This window comes from Aquarana catesbeiana, linkage group LG02 (genome assembly GCF_042186555.1).
Source record: "Aquarana catesbeiana isolate 2022-GZ linkage group LG02, ASM4218655v1, whole genome shotgun sequence".
Lineage (NCBI taxonomy): Eukaryota > Metazoa > Chordata > Amphibia > Anura > Ranidae > Aquarana > Aquarana catesbeiana.
This window is the reverse complement of record NC_133325.1, coordinates 200,558,731-200,584,442: the sequence shown is the minus strand read 5'-3', so window position 1 is coordinate 200,584,442 and position 25,712 is coordinate 200,558,731. Positions and strand designations below refer to the sequence as shown.

The following is a 25,712-nucleotide window of genomic DNA, read 5'->3' as shown; positions in this document are numbered from 1 at the left end:
ATAAGCTTGATAGGTGACTGTGAATATAGCGATCTTCAATATTGATTACACTCAGGTGCTCCCCACCCCAAGGTAATGGCCGCTCACCTCAGAGCGTGTGACCTCGCAATTAAGTTTGGTCAGTACACGCATTTGAATCGTCAAAACGGATTCCAGGTCAGGTTGCAATGTCCAAATACTGCTCAAAGATGTGGCATCCTCATATATAAATATCAAAAAGAGACTTCCATAGTGTAATAACGTTCTAAAAGATTTAATTTAATGCAAACAAAGCCCTATAATAGGGTACTCACATGCGTTAGTGCACAGCTCTATAGCATGCCAAACCGTGGATGAGATCGTGTTCTCCTACTCCATATGACAGACCAGCTGCCTCCTGCGCCGTCCAGTCCCCTCCGCATGTTGATACAAGGGAAATATCGTATCTTCATCAGGGGGACCATTTGTATACTACTAAAGACCGGTTAAATCCACCTAGAGACTAAATAATGTTGCACCTACTACCATATATATTGTCTTGGTCGCCCCGGTCAAAGCATATATAAGGGCATTCTCTTCTTTGATAAATCTACCTTGAGATCTTTCTCATACCTGGAGCATTCCGTTTTTTTTTTTGGATAACATTGCAACAATCATAAATTCACCTTGATTTGCTGATTTCAACCATTTGATGTGCTACATTCTCATTAACAAAGGAAGCTTTACTAAGCCCTCTTGGAATACTATCTGGATTATTATACCACTTTAATTTGTCCGTGGAATATCTGTATTGTTGCTATAAGTTTTTTGATTAATTGATTTATACTGTAGGGTGTATTTAAATATATTTTGAAGATCGTTTTGGGAGTATCGTGGGTTTTAGTAGGTATACCTTTGTTTTTAAGTTATTTTTGTGTGTCTTTATACTTTCTGTGTAATCAAATGAATTTGTTATACAATTAGCTGCATAAATGTCAGATTTTTTTAAATTTATTATTGTTTTCTATAAATATATAGCATCTAACAAAAGCGAATAGACCCCTCACATTTTTGTATATATTTTATAATATCATTTCACGTGACAACACAGAAGAAATTACACTTTGCTACAATGTAAAGTAGTGAGTGTACAGCTTGTATAACAGTGTAAATTTGCTTTCCCCTCAAAATAACTCAACACACAGCCATTAATGTCTAAACTGCTGGCAACAAATGTGAGTACACCCCTAAGTGAAATTGTCCAAATTGGGCCCAAATGGAGTTTACCAGAGCTTCACAGGTTGCCACTGGAGTCCTCTTCCACTCCTCCATGACAAAATCACTGAGCTGGTGGATGTTAGAAACCTCCTCCACCTTCCGTTTGAGGATGCCCCACAGATGCTCAATAGGGTTTAGGTCTGGAGACATGTTTGGCCAGTCTATCACCTTCACCCTCAGCTTCTTTAACAAGGCAGTTGTCATCTTGGAGGTGTGTTTGGAGTCCTTATGTTGGAATACTGCCCTGCGGCCCAGTCTCCAAAGGGGGGATCATGCTCTGCTTCAGTATGTCACAGTACATGTTGGCATTCATGGTTCCCTCAATGAACTTTAGCTCTCCACTGCCGGCAGCACTCATGCAGCCCCAGACCATGACACTCCCACCACCATGCTTGACTGTAGGCGAGACACACTTGTCTTTGTACTCCTCACCTAGTTGCCGCCACACACGCTTAATACCATCTTAACCAAAATAAGTATACAAGCTGTACACTCACTACTTTACATTGTAGCAAAGTGTAATTTCTTTAATGTTGTCACATGAAAAGATATAATAAAATATTTACAAAAATGTGAGGGGTGTACTGTATATATCAGAATTTCTGTGGAAGCCTTTGAAAAGTAGATATTTTTACACAAGTTGTATCTTGAGGTTTTCTGATGTGGGCTCCATATTATTTAATTTTGGTTAACTATAAGCTGTGGATTTTTGAGGTCTGTTCTTAAATTTGGTTATCTGTCACTTTTTTTTTAAACATAGTGTAAAAGACAAATAGTTTATTATTGAAAGAAAACACAAAGGGAAATATAGTCAGATGATTTTTTAACTCTATAATTTTTCTAGTCTATCCCCATTTAATATGCTTTCAGGGACAGGACATGCATGAGCTTTTTGTTTTCAATCTTAGTTTATTTTCAAAAGTAAGAACACAAAGAATATAACAGAAAAATACCATTCTTTACAGTTTGGCAACACATATAGTATACATAGAATAGTGAGGTGTACTTTACCCATGTATAAACAGGAGTGATCATTTTAACATACAGCTTTCGGTGAACTACTGGTATATCATATTGTATATTGAAATCTTTATTCTAAGAGAGGAATAATATACGGGTGGGGGCCAACATATAATGAACCTTGTAGTTTCGCGGGTTGGTGTTATCTGAGGGTTCCCTCTCAACGAATTAGACTGCTGTAGAAGTCTTTTATTCACCTATTATAGATAATCAAGTCATTTAGCTAGTCCAAAGATATGATCTTTAACTATATATGTGAGTGGTCGGTTCAGTACTTAACAAAGAGGAGACAGAAAAAGTCAGAAATAAGAACGTGAGTAGAAGTGTGGGATGGTACCTGAGGCACCAGGCACTCCAGCATGGCTAATCGGCGGGTAAGGGTGGGGTATCTCTGACCCAAAGGGAAAACTCATCAGAATAGCGAAACATGGACCATGAGGTCCAGGTGGCGGTAAACTGCTCCTCCTTTCCCACTTCCTCCGCCAACAGGCGCTCCAGATCTCTTATCTGGTCCACTTCAACCACCCATTCTCCCAAGGAAGGCACATCTGTCGTTTTCCAATGTCGGGGGATCACTGTCCTAACTGCTGCCAGAAAGTGGCGCAGTACATCTTTTTTAATCGACTTGAGGGGGCCTGGGAGTATAGATAATAGGGCTATCTCTGGTGTGGGTTTGATTGATGTCGCCATCAGCCTGCTGTAAAGATCAAAGACCTTTTGCCATAGTTTCCAGATTTTCCAGATTGGAGGGCAAGCCCACCAGATGTGAAGCATTGTCCCGCTAGAGGACAGGCATCTCCAACACACGTCTGTCAAAGAGGGGTTAAACTTTTTAATATCTACTGGGCATCTGTACCACCTCGTTAATAATTTAAACCCTTTTTCTTGGTTCTTGGTTGCCAGGGAAATCCTATGCGTTAGGATAAAGCTTTTTTGCCAATCAGTGGGGGAGATGGAGTGTTGCAGCTCCGCTTCCCATTTCTGTGTATATGTTGGAAGGTCAGGGGCATATTCGTTCAGTAGTAGGGAATACAACAGTGATACTACATGTATTGGTGGGTCTGGTTGTAAAAGCAGTTCGTCAAAGTCTGATGGGTCGGCCAGTATCTCTGAGATGGATGAGAAAGTGCGTATGTATGACGTTATTTGACCCCTTTGTAACCACATTGTTGAGGTCCCTAATTCCGTCCGAGAGGGTATGTCCGTTCTCAAGGATGGGTCAGCGCGTAAGACCTGTGCTAAACGTCTATGGCTATCCCTACTCCAGGGTCCAAATCTTAACTTGTTCGCTGCTGGGGGGAAAGCCGGAGTCCCGAAGAGAGGGGTCATTGGGCCCTGGATTTTAGACAATTTACTCGCTGAGATCATGCGGTCCCAAATCTGGAGAGTTTGGCGAGTAAGAGCAGTGGAGAATAAGCCGTCCCCACGCCCAGCCATAGGGGTCCATGGCAGGGCGCAAAGATCAGCCTCATTAAGATATTTCTCTAGTTGAACCCAAAGTTTGGAGGAAGAGTGGTGGAACCAATCCACTATACGCACGAGTACCGCTGCCTTATGGTATATAGAGGCATCTGGGACCCCCGCACCCCCCCTGACTTTCGGGAGAATCATTGTGTCATGTTTTATCCTGGGGCGACGTCCCTGCCATATAAATTTAGAGAAGATCTGACGGAGCCTTTTGAAGAACGAGGTGGGGATATAGATAGGAATGGTCTGGAAAAGGTATAAGAATCGAGGGAGAACATCCATCTTCAAGACATTCACCCTACCCAGCCAGGAGAGCTGTTTAGAGGCATATGTGGTCAGATCCGCTTGAGTTCTGGTAAGTAAAGGGGTGAAGTTGCTGGAGAATAGTTGGGATGAGACTGTTGGAATATGGATTCCTAGATAGCGGATAGATGTGGAGCTTGTCTTAAAAGGGAAGGAAGTCGTAAGCTGTTGTAGAACCGCTGTTGGGAGTGAAATGTTGAGGATTTCTGACTTATTTAGATTAACTTTAAAATTACTAACCTCTCCATACCTCTGAAACTCCTGCATAATGGAGGGTAGAGAAATTTGTGGTTGGGTTACAAATATGAGTAGATCATCAGCAAATAGGGCAATTTTAGTGTGTAGTGGGCCTACTCTAACGCCATGTATGGCCGGATTGTTTCTAAGGGCAATGGCTAGGTGTTCCATGACAATTACATAAAGAATGGGGGACAAGGGGCACCCCTGCCGCGTTCCGTTGTGTATAGTAAACTTAGGGGATAGGGAGCCGTTTAGTCTAATCCTAGCGGAAGGAGATGTGTAGAGGGACATTATTCTGGAGATCATGTTTTGGCCTAGACCTAGTTGTTGTAATGATAAGCGGAGAAATTGCCAGTCGACACGGTCGAAGGCTTTTTCCGCATCGACTGTGAGAAGGCACAATGGGATATTGTGGGCCCGAGCATAATCAGCAATGAGGAGTGTTTTTAGGGTGTTGTCACGCGCCTCCCTTCCACTCACAAAGCCAACCTGATCTAGGTGTATTAAACGGGGTAACAATGGTTGCAACCTATTAGCTAAAATTTTTGCGTACACCTTTAGATCTACTCCTATTAGCGAAATAGGTCGGTAATTAGCGCAAACATTCAGGTCTTTGTCTGGTTTGGGGATGAGGGTAATATGTGCCTCTAAGGTTTGTGGTGGGAACACTGATCGTTCAGAGATGGAGTTAAATACTTTTGTCAAGAAGGGAGTAAGAAGGGTAGCAAATTGTTTATAGAATTTCGGAGTAAAGCCATCAGGACCCGGGCTTTTACCAGATGGGGTAGAAGTAATGGCGCGGGCAACCTCGTCTTCCAAAATCGGGGCCTCAAGGTCCTCTATCGTCTCGCCATCTAGAGTGGGTAATGCAGTTTGCTCGATGTATAAGGCTTGTGTTTCCGCTGTAGTGAGGGGAGGATCAGTGGAGCTCGCTGCAGGTATATTATATAGGGATTGATAAAAGTCCCGGAACACCTGTCCCATCTCGGAAGGTGATGAGACAGTCTTCCCAGAGCTGTCCCGTATATGAGGTATAAAGGAGTTAGGTTGTTTGGTGTGGAGGGTACGAGCCAGGGATCTACCACATTTATCTCTAAATTTATATTGATGAAAAGCTAGTTTGTTCGCAAACGTGCGGGCTGATGCCTCATATAACTCTCTAAGCTGGGTGCGAGCAGAAGAAACCTCCGTAAGCAGTTCAACCGTCGGGGAGCGTTTATGAGTAGTTTCTAGTGTCCTTAGCTTATGTACTGCCGTAACTATCGAAGTTGAACGTTCTTTTTTCATGCGAGCACCCATCTGAATAAACCTACCCCGTAATACCGCCTTCAATGCTTCCCATTTCATGGGTGGTGAGGTGTCATCAGATGTGTGATCTGTGAAAAAGTTTGATATCGTCTCTGCTATCTGTGTTTCAAACCCTGGTTCAGTCAAGAGAGAGTCATTTAACCTCCATGTCCATTCTTTTATTGGTGTAGAGGGGATTGTAAGCGTCAGGAATATGGGTGAGTGGTCGGACCAAACCATAGGGTCTATTTCACAATTGGGGGACCAATCTAAGCAGCCGTGCTCGACTAAAAAATAATCTATACGACTGTATGATTGGTGGATGTTGGAGAAGTGTGTGTAGTTTCGTGAGTCCGGGTACAGTATTCGCCATATGTCTATGAGATGCATATTGTAGATGGTACGTTTTAGGGCCCGTATTTTTGGAAAGGATATAGACGAACGGGATGTCGATGAATCCAAAAGTGGATCCAGGGGAGTATTGAAGTCCCCTCCGAGTATGAGCTTGCCCTCCGTGAAACCCGCCAAAATCTTTAGGTATTGCAAGGCTGATGGGACTTGGTGTGTGTTAGGCAAGTATACGTTGGCAATTGTAAATTTAGTCCCCCATAATAAAATTTTTACAAAGACATACCTGCCTTGGGGGTCCGTCACCTGATCAAGCAGCTCAATAGGGAGTGTTTTATGAAACGCAATAGATACTCCTTTAGATTTTTGTGTCGGGTTGGTACTGTGTATCCATCTATTGAAATATCTATTGGAGCAGGAAGGAGTGGAGTCAGAATGGAAGTGGGTCTCCTGCAGCAAGAGTATGCTGACCTGTCTTTTGTGCATCTGATATAGAATTTGCCCACGTTTCGACGCTATGTTAAGTCCGTTTACATTATACGAACAAAGTTTCAGGTGTGGGCGCAAAGTCACCGTGTGAGCCATGCTGGAGTGCCAAAAGCTGTAAAAGGGAGAAAGTATTAAGATATGGATGAAAGGTATAGGGAGCAGGAAAGAAAAAGAAAGAAGAGATGAAGAAAAAGATAAACAGACAAAGGAGGGGAAGAGAGGGAGGGGAGGAAGAAAAATGAAAGGAGCGTGAGGATAATGGAAGAAATACGATATAAATGAAAAGACACCTAAAAAGATGTGTCTGGAAAACTAATGTGTCCGCGAACGCAGAACACTGCGTGAAAATTCACGTTTTAGGCACAAACCGTGCCTGTCCTATTGTGGGGGAAAAGTCGAGATGAATGGGTCTGAGCCGTGTTCCCGACAGCATATCAGGCATGCAAGTAGTATGTGTGGCACACTTGATATTTAAAACGAGTGTGGGGCATAAGGCAGCTTAACCACAACAAATGATAACAATCAACCAAGTGTGTGCATTGGATTTAAATAAGTAACCCTGAGGTATATATAAAACTATTGCATTGTCTCATGTATATAAAGAAAGTTATTGCGCCAAGACAATTGGGTGGGTATATGGAGGGCAGGGAGAGTGGGGGATCCCTCCATGGGGGCAATCCTCTGCTCCATGTGTAACGTCCTTTAAACCCTATATTCTCTGTAGCAGAGACCGAGTAAAACCGGGTACCAAACCCCCCTCCGAGGAAGGTATCCCCCCACTCCCGCTACACCTCCCCCACTGCATATATCATCATGGGAAGGTGAGAGGAATCAATCTGAGACAATGCAAAACATCTTTAGAAAAACGTCAGATAAAAAGGAAAAAAGAAAAACACAAAAACATAGCATTGGTAGACATTCGCATTACCTGACGCTCTTCATAATGAGAGGCATAAGATTGACTCCAATCTATGTTCTCACCCGAACCCCAGCCAAATTATAAATTGGCAAAGAGCAGGGAAAGAACCAGTGGAGACAAAACAAGCCATCAGTCTCTAATTAACTGTTGAGTTAATCTTCTGGGGAAGTAGGTCTTCTTATCCCTGGGCCAGAGGAAACTGATCTGGACCTAGGACGTCTGCGGCGCTGTGGAAGTGGACCAAGTCCCACCTGGCCTGATCTATCCTCTGGAGGGTCTAACCAGTTCAAAACTTCCACTGGATCTTGTTCGATAAAGAGGAAAAAGTCGGGCAGTTGGTCTGGATCAGAGAGCGTAAACCTGTTGCCGCCCCGTGTCACCTTGATGCTGAAGGGGTGACCCCATGTATAGGTAGCTCCAGCTTGCCGTATAAGGTCAAGTAGAGGGCGCACCACTCTACGCATATACAGCGTATTGCGAGATAAGTCAGGGTATAGGTGAATAGGGGCACCAAAGAAGTCAACAGGACCCAAGTTCCATGCCTTTCGCATGATCTCTTCTTTTAAAGTGTAATAGTGGACCCGACATAGAACATCGCGGGGGCGACCATCTCGGGCCCCCCCTGGTCCTCCTACTCTGTGAACACGATCCAGTTCAATTGGTGATGTTGCCTCTCTTCCCAGTGCTTTATTGAGGATAGTTATGACAGTGGGTTTCAATTCTGCTCCAGATGTTGCCTCCGGTATGCCTTGCAGTCTAATGTTATTTCTGCGACTGCGATTTTCGCTGTCTTCTATGCGGAGTTGCTGGTGACGTATGCGCCTAAGATGTGTCGCGGATGAGGATTCAAGGGCTGTTATACATGCCTCGTGGTCATCCTGAGCCGTGGTTAAGACCGATACTGCTTCCTCGTTAGCTGTGACTTGTTGCCTCAGGGCGTTCAGCTCCACGTGGAGGGAATCTTCCATTTTGCTTGCCCAGGATTCGAAATCCATTCTGAAGGCAGAGAGGAGGGCAGCAGCTTCCGATCTAATGGGTTCTCCTGATAGGGGATGCGTAGCAGACTGGGATTCCCCGGTGCCTGTGTCGGACGATGAGACTGACCTTGTGGAGGAGGCTGAGGGCTCTCCCGTAGAATTCTGAAGTCTCTCATTATTGTCCTCTGCCGTGTGAGCTGCTGCTGAGGCGGGAGGCTTGGTCTTCCCCGGGTTGCGGCCGGGTGCCATCTTGTCTTTGGGAGTTCGGGGATCAATCGGCGTAGTTCTAAGTAGATACCTCTGTATGGTGCCTTGTTGGGGGTCGGTAAGCTCCGTGGAGTGTGAGCTAGCTGCCGCCATGTATTATGTGGGTGTGCTATGCTATGTAAATAGCCTGTAGCTGTCGGGATAGCACGGGACTCAGGGGTGCGGGTCTTCAGCCATCCATAGTTAGTCTCTCTCCATCAAAACCTATCTTCCACGGAGATGAGGGGGACTGGGGAGGGTGACCAGGCCTGCTGGAGCAGCGGTGTCACCCTATTAACATGGGCGCAAGGCTGGGACACCGTATGGGTTCAAGGGGGAGAGCACCGTCCAGCCAGGGCACAGTTTCTGATAGTGCGGGCCCGTCTTGTAAGCTAGGCCGCAAGATGGTAAGATGGCGGCCGTCACTGGAAGTCTCTAGTGTTACCGGGGTCAGCGATGGGTCTGAGCTGGCTATAAACTTGTCACATATGCCCAGGGGGGGCCACTTTAAGTGAGGGTGAATTATATGACCCCCTTACCTCCGGTCGTGGCGCCAAGATGCGGTGATGCTGGGGGCCTCACAGGCCTCGGGCCTGCCGCAAGCATCCAGTGCCTGCTTTCTCTGCCTTGTCTGGTGTCCCCTCCGCTCCGGATACAGCCCTCCCGGCCCCAGGGCCCCCGATCGCCCTCCGCGGCACCCGAGACCGGGGATTCTGTGTGTCTCGTAGGCCGCAAGATGGCGGCCGGCGTCTGTGGAGTGAGGCCGGCCGCGGCCCGAAAACAAGCAATCCGTCAGCCAATCTACTTAAATATTCTCAGGGAAGGACTCCTCCAGTGCCCAGTGGCTACCAGGTAGGCTTTGGGGCAGCTTTTGATGTCTGTGGAGGCCGGATGGCTGTAGATTGTAGAAGGCCGGCCGCGGCCTGAAAACAAAGTAGTCCGCCGGCTAATCTGCTCCAATGTCCTCAGTAAAAGGCTCTCCTAGTGCCCAGTGGTTATTAGATAGGCTTTGGGGCAGCTTTTGATGTCTGTGGAGGCCGGATGGCTGTAGATTGTAGAAGGCCGGCCGCGGCCTGAAAACAAAGTAGTCCGCCGGCTAATCTGCTCCAATGTCCTCAGTAAAAGGCTCTCCTAGTGCCCAGTGGTTATTAGATAGGATTTGGGGCAGCTTTTGATGTCTGTGGAGGCCGGATGGCTGTAGATTGTAGAAGGCCGGCCGCGGCCTGAAAACAAAGTAGTCCGCCGGCTAATCTGCTCCAATGTCCTCAGTAAAAGGCTCTCCTAGTGCCCAGTGGTTATTAGATAGGCTTTGGGGCAGTTTTTGATGTTTGTGGATGCCGGATGGCTGTAGATTGTAGAAGGCCGGCCGCGGCCTGAAAACAAAGTAGTCCGCCGGCTAATCTGCTCCAATGTCCTCAGTAAAAGGCTCTCCTAGTGCCCAGTGGTTATTAGATAGGCTTTGGGGCAGTTTTTGATGTTTGTGGATACCGGATGGCAGTGGATTGCAGAGGGCTAGACAGAGCTCCTCTGCAGTGCGTCCATTCACCTCGCCATTCGGACACGCCCCCCACTTGTGCATGAGCTTTTTGTGTTATGATTACCGAAGATGAAAAACATACAACAGCTAAAAAGAATAAATGTGTAAACTGCTAAAGATTCATCATACAAACAGTCTAACAAGAACAGAAATCCCGTTCAAATTTGCCTGTTTCTTACGCTAGCCATGCACAGCTCAAATTTCGTCTGCCTCCTGATACCTTTCTCCTGTTAACTATTCTTATGTTGTAGAACTGATCCAGTGATCAGATAGGAAGATAGCACAGAGTGTACTAGGTAAACTAATGTCTGCTACATTTTATACAAGATGGATTAGGCCTGTAAACCACTGTGGCTCGAGATGCTGTTTTAATAGGCCTTTGAACATTCATTAGAGCCTTCTCTTGCAATGTGTACAGATGAACAAGAGAAACCCCTGTGGGAGAACCTTCTACATTTTTCATGGGAATTGCTGTGGCATTTGTCACATAATGAAAGCTATATGTGGAGTGTATTGTGTATTCTCCTCACATGACTTAAAAGATGCCAAACTGCAAGCCTCCCCTGGGAATGAGCCCTTTGTCAGTAGAGAAATTAGATGTCAACAAGGTGAAAAGCTGCATGCTGCATTCCTACATTAAACCTGGCAGCATTATTAGGACCAAATGAGATGGTATCAACTTTCTTTTTCCCTGCACCTTACAAGAACATACTACATTATCTCTGCCCTTCTGCATTACTACTTAGACAGGTTTCCTTACACTACAGTTCATGTGTCTTCCTGTATCTGTATAAGGCTATAGTACATTAATAAAAAAAAAAACCTCCAGGTAATTAAGTAGTTGAATACCAGAGGAGCTGCAGTTCACAGGCACTTTAATATACGTCATGTGATTGCATTCTCTTTATAAAGTAGATCGGGAGGCTTTGTCAGTTGCTGCAGTGGTAGTTAAACCAAATTTGTTAATGCTGCTTTGTTATTATATATGCATAAAATTTGAAACAAGAACGGCAGGTGTATCACTATATATTAGAAACTGCAGGAATATATACATTTTATAACCTCAGCAATAACTAGCTGTTGAGAAATATAATTTAGGCAGGATATGGGAAACACATGTCTAGTGTTTCTTCCTTTCATCATTTATCACTAGGTTCTGATTTGACAGGGATTTATCTATGCTTTTGTGAAGCTATTTTATAGCTATATGATTCGGACATTAACATTAGTGAAGCAGCAAATAAGACTTGGGTTGGAATGCAGGGGCCATTGTAGATTTCTATACTGAACTGTATACCTCTACCGCACAACATACTTTGTATACTTGCAACTACTTGTTTTATGTTTTGTTGACTTTAATGCAGAGTTCTGCCCCCACCAGCAAAAAAATAAAAGTCAGCAGCTCTAACTACCGGAGCTGCTGACTTTTAATATTAGGACACTTACCTGTCCTGGAATCCAGCAATGTTGGCACCCCAGCCGATGTTTCCATCAGCTCTCGGGTGCTGCCGCCGCCATTCGTGGTAAGGGAAATCGCCAGTGAAGCCTTTCGGTTTCACTGCTGATTCCCCACTGTTCATGCGTGCCTTGCTTTCTGAATGGCCTAGCACTTTTGGGTGGAACTCCTCTTTAACTAGAAGCACTGAGATTGTGAGTCCATCTGCGATACTTGGGTAACAGCATTTAGAAAGCTGAGATGTCACATAGCCAAATAGAGTGAAAAACAAGCTATAAAACTTTTATCCGGTACTAACTTGTGCCCAACTTTAAAAGAGATGGCATGGAGAGCTTGGAACTATCCTAGGCTGATTGGTGAAAGATTTGCCACTCTAAACACACATTGCTGAATCTTACTACAATCTTCTGATAACCTGGCAGAAGAAGGAATGTATAGCATGAGTACTGAAAAGCCTTTCCTTTTTCTGCAATAAAAAAGAAACTAGCAATCTGTCACTGAAATTACCAATTGTTTGAGAATCCCTGAAGTACCTACTGTGCCTTCTTTTATTTTTAAATAACTTCACATTTTGTAACATGTTACATGTTACACCCATATTCGGGGTGTAATATCTAACATGCTATGAACAGACTGGCCTCCCTGATTTAACAGGTAGCAAGGATCTCATTCACAGTATCTTGTGAATGTAAAACTACAAGGACCGGCAGCTATAGGCTTGTAGTTTTCAATGGTAGCTCATTTTCTCTAGGATCTCATTCACAGTGTCTTGTGAATGTAAAACTACAAGGACCGGCAGCTATAGGCTTGTAGTTTTCAATGGTAGCTCATTCTCTCTTCCTGTCAAATCTCTCTTCCATCCTCAATCATGACGTCCGCCACCACCGGCGACCAAAAAAAATAATAAAAAAAGCTTGCACCGGTTGACAACTTCACAAGCGGGCGGTGTCACCAGGTGATGTCGCCAGATGGCCCTGCCCCTTAGCTAAGAACTGTCAGACGGCGGGAGACTTTGGCGCGAGTGGAGCTTTTTCGGGTTGGCGGTGGCAGCGTGATTGAGGATGAATCTACACCGGGGGACATTTTTTTTTTAATAAAGCAATTGTCTGTTTTTATTTCTTTTTGACACTTTTTTGGTGAATGAGTAGGGGGTCTACCCACAGACCCACACAACCACCAGCCAGGGTTGTGGGGAAGAGGCCCCTGTCCCCCCCACTCGAAAGCACCCCCCCTTGTTGAGGTCATGTGGCCTGGTATGGTTCAGGAGAGGGGGGGCACTTGCTCATCCCCATCCCTTTCCTGGCCTGCCAGGCTGCATGCTCGGATAAGGGTCTGGTAAGAATTTGGGGGGGACCCCCACATTTTTGTTTTGCAGATCAAATTTGTGTTCAAAACTGATCAGCTGTGCAATTCAGATGCATTCCCATAGAAGGCAATAAGCCTGGAATTCGCATCTGATGCGCACCGCAGTGCTCATAAAACGCACAGGACTCTCTTTAAATTCGCACCGCTGTTGCACCGCATATATGTGAACCGGCTGCATATAAAGGCAGTTCGATCCACATGTCATGCGAATCGTATGTGGTTTAAAACAGAAAGTGACTCAGCATAACTAATCAAAATTAATTTAGCTGAACTTAGCCCAATAAAATATGGATTTTGATTGGTTGCTAACATTACCACCTTTTGCACTGAACCAAATACTCACTGTCCATTGCTAGTGAATAAACTTCTATATCTGATTTACTAAGCCCAATAACATTTTATTTCCCAGATAGTTATGCTTATAGTACATTGCTCTAGAATCTAAAACTAAAATGAGGGTGGAGTTTTCATATAATAATACACACATTGAAGAGTTGACACACATCCAAGTCCAAACTAAAGGGGACTATAACTAATGATATTTCAATAACTTTAAAATAGAATTGGCTTATTTTAAGGTGTTTATATAAGACTGTATTATCAAGAAATACAAATTATGTATTTTCCAAAGCTGGTAAATAACTTACCTGCATAATGAAACACATACCATTGTACATGAAAACTCATTAAGGCCTTGTTCTCACCCCGTGCAGAGACGTCAGAGCACAAAAAACAACAACTGTTCTCTATGTGCCCTGTTCAGTAAAAGTTATGCCCCGTACACACGGTCGGATTTTCTGATGGAAAATGTGTGATAGGACCTTGTTGTCGGAAATTCTGACCATTCTGACATTTTCCATCGGATTTTCCGACACACAAAGTTTGAGAGCAGGATATAACATTTTCTGACAACAAAATCCGTTGTTGGAAATTCCGATCGTGTGTACACAAATCTGACGGACAAAGTGCCACGCATGCTCAGAATAAATAAAGAGATGAAAGCTATTGGCCACTGCCCCGTTTATAGTCCCGACGTACGTGTTTTACGTCACCGCGTTTAGAACGATCGGATTTTCTAACAACTTTGTGTGACCGTGTGTATGCAAGACAAGTTTGAGCCAACATCCGTTGGAAAAAATCCTAGGATTTCGTTGTCAGAATGTCCGAACAAAGTTCGACCGTGTGTACGGGGCATTAGAGAGTGCTTAAAATACATTTTAATTTTCATCCTCTTACACTAATTTGCCACATTCTTTTTTTCCTATAACTGCCAATTTTTTGTTAAAGGGTTTCCAGGTACACTTTGCTTCTGGGTAGGAATTAAACCAGTACAATTGTTTCCAACATACAGAATAATTAAATATACTCAGGATTTGGCTGGCAAGGAAACTTGGCAGCTAATATTATTCTAAAGGGAACCAAACAACAATTAATGTGAAGTTATCACTCAATCTACAGTTTTAACACTAATAGCTTCTTCTACAGTGGACGCATCCCATGAATACAAGTTAAATAAACCTGTCTTAGTTTAATGAGCAATCGTTTCCTGGCTCTATTTTGTTCTACTGCTCTTTTTATTGCAGATTCCTTTAGAAATAACTGTAGATAATAGAATGTGTATGATTAAAAAAATTCAACTAACAATTAATATAAATGGTGCAACATTACACATCTAGAATAACTCATGCTTAGCCTATGATGGCCCTATGTTCTGTCACTGAAAGATATTGTTTCTCAAGTTATCAGATTGCTGTTAGAGACTAGGGTTTATAAAAGGGTTTCGTTAGATAGGGAACTATAAGCACAACTACCATATCACAAGCATAGGTGGCTCAAATAATTTAACAAACTGCTCAGCACAGACTCTGCAGCAGGAAAAGTATTAGCAAGGTTTTAAACGGGTGTCTCAAACACCAAACCCACAGTAGCTCCTTTGGGCACTTTCAGTAATACATCTCCACCATTAAGGCAAATTTTGCAGTAGGTTATCTACCTAACTTACAATTTTACTTCTGCAGATATTTGATTATTATAGCTGTGTACTTTACAGTTGAAATAAATATTTATACTGCAGTGCAATGGGTCACACTGCCACCAGATACCATTGTAGTCTTCTTGACTCCTGGGAATATATGTTCTTAGGAAATAAAGAATAGATAAAAAGCATGGCTTTTGAACAACTACAATTTATCACACGCAAGACGATGATATACATAGAATGTTTGTAAATGAGGGAATCAGAGAGAGCTAGAAAGTGAGACTGGTAGAGGAAAGTTTTTAAGTAGACAAATGTCTACAGGTCCTAAACATAGTAAAGTTAGCGGTCAAGGAAAACATGTTGCTTTGTTCTTTAATGCACTTACTGCTGCTATGTGATTGAAACTCCTGAGGGACATGTAAATTAAAGCATACTTTATAAACCACATGTTCTATAGAAACCTTTCTGCAACAGAATCAAAATACACAGTACTTACCCACTAAAACACAGGCTCATAGAAAAAGTAATTGCTGAACAAGAAATGGAAACTGGGTGACCATAATAAAAAGTAAAGCGTATAACAAAATATACTCAAACATATCAATGTGAAGGGTAATAATAACATGCAGGCACAGACATATGCAGATGACACTCAACAGAGAAAAAGTGCTATAATAGACATATCTTTTACATTTAAAGGTGCAGCCTCAACATGATAAATCAATTCAAATATTGTTTCTGAGTGAAACCAGTCTTTAATCACTTATGATAAAATGGCATCAAAAGTAGACCTCGACTGGGTATATGATTGCGCTCATTTACCAAGATCCAGAAATTATATTAAATTGTTTGATCAGTCAATTAAGTAGAAAGGTAAATGGAAATCAATGTATGTTTGTAAAATGACACAGTTTATAAAGCTATGTTTCAATGTGACAAAAATATAAATGCATTAAAAAAAACAAAACAAAATTTTCTATGACACAGGCACTAAATTTTTGGGGACACAGTTGTCTGAGAACCATAAAAGACATAACTCTCAAATTAATTTATCAAAATGCTTTCTGATTTTGGTAGTTGGTAGGGCTCATCAGAACAAGCATGTTTTATTGAAATATTGACTGGGTTGATCCATGGTATAAGGACAGGGCTTATACAGGTGTCATTTTGTAGTTGTATGATTTTTAGACATACAAATGTTTTAATCTAAGAATCCTGAAAGTATACGGATATATGATAGTCACAACCAACTACTTTATATTTAGGTATAAAAGTTTCAGAAAATGCCATTTAAGACTAACAATTTGTTAAAAACATATGAGACTGCATCTTTGCTAATCTGCATATGTGTGCAATGTTATCTTATGATGATTTCATCACCACATTATCATTAATACACAAGCATTCAAACCCACACACAGTCAGCGAAAGGCTTTATTATGCTCTCACAAACCTGATTTGTTTCCTGGAGAAATTAATCTATCCTCAGGTCACCCTCCAACATAGAATAAGCATCTAAATTTATGTGCAGAGCATCTTAAATGCCTTAAACCCACCTTCATTTCCTACTGAACCAAGCACACCGACACTCACTTTCTCAACCACTCACTTTCTCTGCGATGAGAGTGATGGATTAAATTGTAAGAAAGGCACCCACCTCACAATGCTTCCGCCAAATGTCAATATTCTTGCGCTGAGCTTTCGAGAAATGGTCCCATGCTTTTTGTCTGGTGGAAGCGTTGAAAACGGCCACAATCTGCTCAACTTCAGTGAACAGGGAAGTCAAACAAGACAAGCAATTTATGTTGTGGTCATTCCAGAGAAAGCAAAACAAAGACACATGTGAGTTCTATGGATCATGCCAAGACACATTACCCATAGCCACTCAGTCATGTGTCTTTAGTACTTACATGTATAATTGTTGCAACTGTGTCCGTCAAGCGTGGAATACTTTCATTTACATACACTTAAACACTTCACACTACAATCTGTTAAACAGTGATTAGCTACAGAAGAAAGTCTCATTAATTAATCAGAGTCAAGTGCAGTGACATCCATTTAATCATTATGTTCCAGACTACAAAATTAATATGTACATATTGTCCTTTACATATCACAGTATTTCAGTGTGCTTCTTGATTTCATGCGTGATCACCAAGAATCAATTTATCATCCAATTCCATCCAGCAATTACATCCAGGTATTGCACACTGACCACACCTTAAACTCAGATTACCAGTGGGTGTGTATGTCTGGGTGGTATAATAATGTCATAATAAGCAGAGATTTGTTGCAATTAAACCCTTTTATAATTTATAACTTCATGTAATGCAAAAGCAAAAAAAAGTTGTACTGGACTTTGACAGCTACATAAAGGTACTTTATAAAATACTATTTAAAGTGGAAGTTCAGCCTAAAACTATTAATGTCTAAATCTAAATTGCAGCCACATTCTAAGACTAACCTATCCAACCCTGTAAAGCAAAAATCGCTATACATACCTTTTTTGAAGCCGATACAGTCGGGTCTCCAGTGGTGGATGCTGTGTACAGGAGACAGCTGACAACGGCTTGGAAATTAAGGGGAAGTAACATCACCCATAGACTTACTATGGGTCTCCCGTTGTCGGCTGCCTCTTCTGCAAACTCACACACACAGAAGCCGCCGCTGACAGCTCAACATGGGACCCGACTGGAGTGGCTTTAGAAAAGAGAAGTGTGACGTACCTAACTAAGCTAGGGGCTTCTGGAGAGGACTAGGAGCAAGCCTCTTACCCACTGACTATGGCCCAGGGAAAGAGCAGATCATTCTCTAATGATGGACCACCACTTAATGGACACTGAGAATGTTGTTTGGATTACTGCAGATGGCACAATAATATTTATCAACAATATCCCTCAAGAAATCTATGATACATTAATTCCAATGTATCAGAATGATGGAACATTGTATGAGCTTTACCTCAGACTATTGTAGGTAGGAGACGAACAGTCTGCTACTGGGGTCTCGTGCTATTATCTGTTTAATAAGGTGTTCTGTTTATACTTAGGATAATATATAATGTACTCTGTTTTACCCTTGTTGCCGGGCAGTCTGTTCACCTGGGCTGGTTTAAGTGATGCATTAATTAGCATGTTAATTATATCATTGTCAGCTACTAGTTGCTAGAGGAGGGGGGAGTAGCCATGAGTCAGCCCTACCATGTTATCTAACACATTGTGTGATGTTTTGGGCAAATATTTGGTTTATTGTGTATGTGGGGGGCTGACATACTTTTTCATGTATATAAAAAGCCTGTATCCTTGTCCAATAAAACATTCCATGTTCCAGCTTTGTAACTGAGCTAGTCTCGCCTGCTTCTTGGTTGCATAATGTGGCTATAATATCTGAAGGTCCAGACTGGAGGAAGCGGTATACTGACGGAAGCACTCAAGCGCAGTGTGCGACTGGGTTCCGTGACAGTATGAACAGTGATTTCTTCTTTACAAGGCTAGATAGGTTGAGAACTGAGAATGTGTTGAAGAAGAATAATGCTTGGACGATCTTATTTCTTGTATTTGTAATTTCTAGTAAATCATTTCAAGAATAAAAATCTGTTGCAGGTGCTAATAATTAATGAATGTTGCTTTTGTGCTTTTGGGTACTGGTGTCTGTGGAGGACAAACTAAATATGTCCATCATATGCTCTCAAAATATAGCTAATGTGCAACAAATTCTCTCTTGACAGTGCAGTGTAAGAATTACAATTCCCCAAAAGAGGGCAAATTGTGGACTGTTTATAGCTACCTACCACATCAATAGCTTTACGGGTGCATCTGATATACACTCAGGAAACATATGTCTCTTGTGGGCTTGGACAGCTAAATGATGACCTACATGATAACAGTCATGTATGGTAACTCCCACAAGGCATCTAAGCAAAGAACAGCTGCACAGAGCAGACGGCAAAAGTCCTTGATACACAGAACACATTTCTCATTAAGCAAGGCACACGTACAACCATTTTTCTGAATGAGAATGGTATTTAAACTTTCCAATGCTTTAACATTAGGTGTTCAACTGAATAGACAATTAGCAATTTCCTCCCTGGTAGAGGCCTAATGAATCTCGAGTTAACATTTATGAAGGACTATGCAGTAGCCTGGCAGCTGTTTTATAAACTGCAGCACCCATCAGACAGGCTGCCATAGGTGCACAATGTGTTAATCATGTATTGCTACACTCGGAAGCCATTCTCTGGGAAACTGCAAGCAGTAAAGCATCATGTAATGGGCACAAAATTATAATTTGCTTCTCTCAGAGGACACATTAAGAAGGCTGCATAACATAACAGCCCTTTTAAAAAATGAAAATTAAAGTATTCAAAAGTAAATTTGGGGGCAAGCACAGAATAATGCAGGGAAAGGAGGTTTCCAAATGAAAGTTTCAACAGTAAGCCTGCAGAAGCAAATATAACCTTTGTTTTCACAGCAATGTTAGGTGTCATAGCCCCAGCACAATTCCCCCTTGCTCCTTTGCAAAAATGCCAACCCAAAATTCAACATTTTATGAGCAAATGTCTGAAAAAGACATTGCTGATAATTTAAAGTAATATTTAAGGCAATTAAAAAAAAAAATAACAAACATGCCATACTTACCTGCTCTGTGTAATGATTTTGCACAGAGCAGCTCTGATCCTCCTCTTCTCAGGTCCCTCATCGGCGCTCCTGGCCCCTCCCTCCTGCTGAGTACCCACAGAGCAAGCAGCTTACAATAGGGGCTCCCGAGCCGCTGCTCTGCATGTCCATTGACTCACAGAGCCGAGGTTCAGCCCCACCCCCTCTATCTCCTCATTAGATCACTGGCTGTAATTGACTCCCACTGCTGTCTCAGCCAATGAGGAAGGAGATTCACTGCTCATGTGTACATCGCTGGATCGCGATGGGGCCCAGGTAAGTAGAAGTGGGCTCCTTGAAAAAACAGGTTTTTTACTTTCATGCATAGAATGCATAAGGTAAACAACCTTGAGCCTTTAGAACCACTTTAACACATAATACTGCCTAAAACTGTGATCAGCAACTTTTTTTTTTATATCAAGGTGTACCTAGTGGTATACAATTTGAATTTATTGTTTAGATTAATCATCAGACAACACAGCAAAATCTTACAGTATGTGGCTAACAAAACTACCCGTTTTCATGTTCTTTTCACAGGTTCATAAGTAAGATACTCTAATCTGTGTTGTTAAATTGAAAGCATAACTAATTAAAAGCTATGTTCAATAAAAAAAAAAATGCACATATTTTTGCAGGAGAAACAAAAATATGTACATAGCTTGAGTGCTTAAAGCAACCCTGTTGCTAACTCTGTAAATAACTCAATAAAACTAAGAAACACACCTAGAAGTTCACTTGGAGCTCAGTAAGAGAGCAAACTACATACAGTATATGTATACTACATATACAAATAATATTAATTTAGGTCAATATAAAGGCCTCATGCACACTGGGCATAAAAAAAAAAAAAAAAAAAAAAAAACAGCCTATGTGTTCATGCCAATATAGGCATTTACAGGCATATTTGAGGAGTAATATTTAGAGGCAGAAAAAAACCCCATCATGTGCACATTCAGAAAAGGAGTGTTTGAGCAGAAAAAATTGCACAACACACGTAAACACATCTAAAAGTACCTAAACCCTAGGCATGTTTTGCACTTGGGTTTCAATCCATTTCAATAGCTAGAATAAATTGATATTCTGGCCAATGGAATGAATGCTCAAACACACAACTCGCCTCAACGTGTTTCTAAAATGTTGCTTCAGGCGTATTTTTAAGCTGCTTTTTCTCCTGCCAGAAAAAAATGATGTTCAGAAGAGCTGGGTAAATGCCTACTGTGTATCAGCCCAAAATTATAAAAAAAAAATATTCTGACTGGCTATGACATTTTACTTATTGCACTTTTACTTTATTACATAAGGCTATTTGTGGGCTTGAAACTGACTAGTGATCTATTAAAAGTGTGATAGCTCAAATAACCTGTTTTTGTCTAATTAAAATAAAGCATATTAGATTTTGTGCCTCACATATTCCCCTGACCTTAACAGGATTTGTAAGTGACAACAGATCTGATTTGAAACTGCTCCCATGGATTCTGACAATTTTCATCCATAAGTAGAAAACAGTCTACTGAATGGCTTGGAGAGGGATCCCCTTCATGGAGAGAAAAGGTCTTTTTGCTTTACAATATTCTATTCTATTTGCAACAAGTACCAAGGAGGTACAAGCTACTAACAAAATGCTATAAGACACGTAAGACAGTCATCCAATCTCATTCCATGCATTTCCAGACATTCTCCTGGACGTGTGAAGAAGTGAAAAGTCACTATTGCACATCTTTGATCATTCTCTAGTTTGGAGTGTTTCTGAAAGAGGATGAGGGGGATATTCTAAAGAGTCTTATAGTTCCATATTTCAAAGGAGCTTTCCATTTTTTATTTACTAATGAATTTCTAGGGAAATTTTAAGGCAGATCTATTGCTGCAGCTACCTACAGCGCTTATCTAGGCAGCTACAAATCGCTGGTGTGCCACTATCATCAGCAACTGCTTATACCATTAAATAATTAAGCTAGGGATTCTGTAGCTACCCTAAAACATTGCAGTCAGTTGCTCTATGACTGAGCTACAAATCGCTTGGAATGTCTGCAATGCTGACTTGACTGCAGTTAATTTCCTCATAGCAACAAAAAAAAGACTAAGGGGGAGATTCTGAAGCTGCTACAAATCACTGATGCAAAAGTGCTTGTGTGACACTGTCCTTAAATGTAAGAGATAGCTACATGTTGCAAAGATGCAACAATCAGTATTATTTTCCCTAAAATGTATATTTAACTATTGAACACCTATATTTCTCATAAATTTGTATTTTATCTCCACCTCACAAGGCCCCATTTTTAACTTACTGCTGGAGAAAGAAACTAGCTGTATTTTATGAGCCACATTCTGTGCGAAAACCTTACTGAACTGACCCCAATATCTATAGTCTAGGATTGGAGATGACCACAGTATTATGAATATTCCTTTGAAAACCAGAAATCACAAAGTTGCAGGATATTGGTTGGAAGAAGGATGCATATGTACATATGTATTTGTGACACTGTTTATTAGTAACACTCAATGTTTTGGTAAATGTAAATTAGGGCCACGTTCAGCTGTGAAAAGCCATTTTAGCAGTTGGTGCTTTACCAAGTCATAATTTAATTATTATTAAACCACGACCATGCAATACTCTAGTGTGGTGCTGTCAATTACAGCATGGTAAATGCTCTTCAGTCACAGCACAATCCACAAAGCACAGAACACTCTGTCTTCAGGGTAAAGATGAAAACATCAACTATTTTGTCTTTCCGGTACAGACAAGACATATTGAGAGATAAATAATTTGATTCTGACATTAATGCAAAATCTAAGACTCAAAGATTGATGAGATTTGGTTATTTTAGCATGGCATCACCTTCCTGTATTTTTATCAGATTAACTTGTATAACAAACATGTAAAATCAAGTCATCTATGCTTATATGAGAAAGCCCTACTCTGAAAATGCACCACAACAAATATGTTGCAGTATGGATTATCTATTCTTATATGCGTTACTTATTGATAGATGAATATGTAAAATTGAATTGACTTATGTATCTGGAGGAAAATATTTCTTTTTGAAACAGTGCAGGAAATCGAGTGACTCTTGTGCCAGACTTGGAGTCTATAACAAAAAATGTGATCCAAAACATTGTCTGCCATCAGTTTTAGCAAACTACTTTGATGGCTTTAATGGTAAAAAGAAGCTGGGAGTAAAGTCTCATTAAAGTGGAAATTCACCATTACAGAAAAATCTGTAAGGTGAACTTGCACAGGACCCCCTCATCCCCCCTATCCCGCTGACCTGAAGCATGGCAATCTCCCGTTCTGAGCCCTGCTATAGCCGCCTCACCGGACTGGGGCTTAGAAATCTCCTCTGCTTTAACTCTTCTTCTTCCCCACAGACAGGACGCGCCGACCAATTAGAATACTCCTAAATGTATCTCCTGACGGGGGACGTTTTGGAGATTAGGCCAAGGGGATTTCTAAGCCCCAGTCCGGTGACGCAGCTATAGCAGGGCTCAGAACAGGAGAGTGCCACGCTCCAGATTAGCGGGACAGGGGGGGTGAAGAGGGGGTGCTGTGTAAGTTCACCATACAGATTTTTTTGTAAAGGTGAACTTATCTGTTAAAGTATATTAGTAGTTAAAGTACAGACACTTTACTGGAGAAGAATTTTGCACAGAGAATGTAAACTGAGAACTCGTCTGCTATCACAGAAAGGGAAATACATACCTGTGTGGGTGGTTGTGTGGGATTCCAGCTTAGAACTGGGAAATAAAGGTGTTGATTTATTTTATTTTTCAGATAACTGAAAATGGAATGGAATTCACGTGAAGATTTACTAGGTTATGTTAGATGTGCCTAAGCAGTACCCTAAAATGTAAATTTTGTCTTGAGTTCCTTCCAAAAAAATAAAGGTTAAAAGTTGGCATGTACATTTACCTATACACTCCTGTACCTACAGCCTCATAGCTGTATATGTGCAGTGTGAGATCTAAGGCACTGCTGCCTCTGACTCTGAGTGTGATCACTGTTCTCCTTGTTGGAGGATCTAATATGAGAAAGTAAAACCTTGCCTTAACCAAGGCATGGCAAATAATTGGGGGGGGGGGGGGGTTCAGTTAAGGAAAGATCAAAGGAAATACAGATGTCTAGTCCTTTGACCTCTGCTAGTCTTTTCTGGGCACACCTTTCAGAGTTCAGTTCCTTTTAAATGATCAGTTCACCTTTTCACAAAAAAATAAAATGTGAACTCCCAGCATTCTCCACACTCCTCCAGTCCTTGCCGCATGTACCTTATGTGATCCTCATCTTCCAATGCCCTCTACAGCTGGTATAATGGTCTGGCACTTTAAAACTTTACTAAACAGCCCTGGGGGCTGTATAGCAGCATATTGCTTGTAATAGCAAGTGCTCATTGGTCAGCGCTGGCCACGTATTTGTGCTGATCAATAGGAATCTCTTCTTTGTTTCAGGAAATCATCCCGGAAGAAAGGAGCTTAGAAATAATTCATTTGGTCAGTGTGGACACATGGTCAAAGCTGACCAATGAGTGCTCGCATTGTTTGCATTATTTTGTTACACAGTTTCTGGCGCTGTGCAGTGAGGTCTTAAAGTACTGGAGCATTATAGCAATTAGAGAGAGCATCGGAGGACACGGGTTCTGGCACTGCGCAGTGATGTCTTAAAGTACTTGACCAATATACCGATTACAGAGAACATCGGAAGATGGGCATCACAAAAGGCAGATGTAGCGAGGACCAGAGGGATGGGGAGGGTGTTGTGAGTTAGCTCACCTTTTCATTTTTTGTGAAAAAGTGAACCAAGCTTTTAAGGTTGTCTATATGTATGTATACATACATACATACACATCAAAAGGGTCTTATTTTGCAGCAAAGATGAAGCACTATTAAAAATGATACATTTTAGTTGGAAGCAACATGTGCATTAACCTTTGGTTTGCAGTGGAACTCAGACATAAAAAGCCTGCAATACTCAGAGTAAAGAGTTCAAACGAACTTTACTGAAAAGTGAAGTGACACACGCATTTAATTTGCTGTTATATTCAAGTGCACTTTCAATACACAGGTACTTCAATGTGATACATACATCTTATACTTCAGACACAGACTTATAAATCAATAGAGCCCTCAGACTACTTTACCCCGCCAGTCAGATGCATTTTAGTCTTATTAATGTAAAAGCTGAGCATCTAAAAGCCTGTTCCTGAAATTGCATTCACAGCATTATTATATTGATCTAATGTCAGCTGGGAAATTAAAACTCAGCTATTAGGACTCTGAAGGCCACACACTTTCTGTCCATACGTTTGATACCATTGAGAAAGATAGACTTTTGCAAAAATTTGCAAAAAAGTCCACAGTAGGGCTAGTAGTAATTGTTTAAATATATATATCACCAGCACTCTAACTGTCCTATAAAATCTATACCAATGTCTTAGCAGTTAAATTGATTGGTTAGGTAATTTTGCTACTTTCCATTTACTTTTCAAGTAGCACAATTATCCTGTAACTTATAATACCTTGCTAGATTAAGTATATCTATTCAAACATGCTAATAATGCTATTATTTAAAGGGGGGAAAAAAAAGATAACTTAAAAAACAGGAGGGTTAGCACTCCCCCCAATTGCTGTGTAATAACTTGAAGGCTCCCCACTCGTTGACATTTGCAATAAAAATAATGACGTTTTATCCAACCATTCCCATAAAGATACTTTTTATACGGTTGTGCCAAAGTATTAAATACTGGGTAAAATCTAGAAAAAAGGAAAATTTTGAAAAATTCTGTCAGGTATGTAAGAAAGGGAGAATTTTGAGATAATATATGGAGACTTGAAAACTGGAAAAATGGAATAGGTCCACTATTAGACAAAAGTGTTTGGCAGTTAGAGCTTAATCAGAGCACTAGAGAGTATCTTTTCCCATCTGCCAACATAAAGTTAAAGTGTCGTTACAAAAGAAAGCTAAAGTTCTTCAACAGGGATTTAAACAGTTTAAAGTTTTTGTAGTGTGAAGTTTTTTAAATGCTTTAAATGAGGTGTGGTCAGTATCAACTGGATGGAAAACCAGAAAATAATATATTTCATGTACTTTAATCTGACTACATTGAAAAGTGTCACCGATTGCTGGATGCGCTGCACATGATGAAAACATCACTCAGTTGGAATATCATGCGATCCGACAAGACAAATTGTACTTCTTGC

At 41.4% G+C, this 25,712-nt stretch overlaps 1 protein-coding gene across 6 annotated transcripts in view; it reads right to left on the bottom strand.

Moving 5' to 3' along the window:
* ENOX1 (ecto-NOX disulfide-thiol exchanger 1) overlaps positions 1-25,712 on the bottom strand; it is an 855,443-nt gene that overhangs the window by 132,539 nt on the left and 697,192 nt on the right. For all 6 annotated transcript variants that reach the window (XM_073614184.1, XM_073614181.1, XM_073614186.1 and 3 more), the window contains one exon: positions 16,526-16,632. In XM_073614184.1, the coding sequence (XP_073470285.1) occupies positions 16,526-16,632 (107 nt within the window). The remainder of the gene's footprint in view (positions 1-16,525; positions 16,633-25,712) is intronic.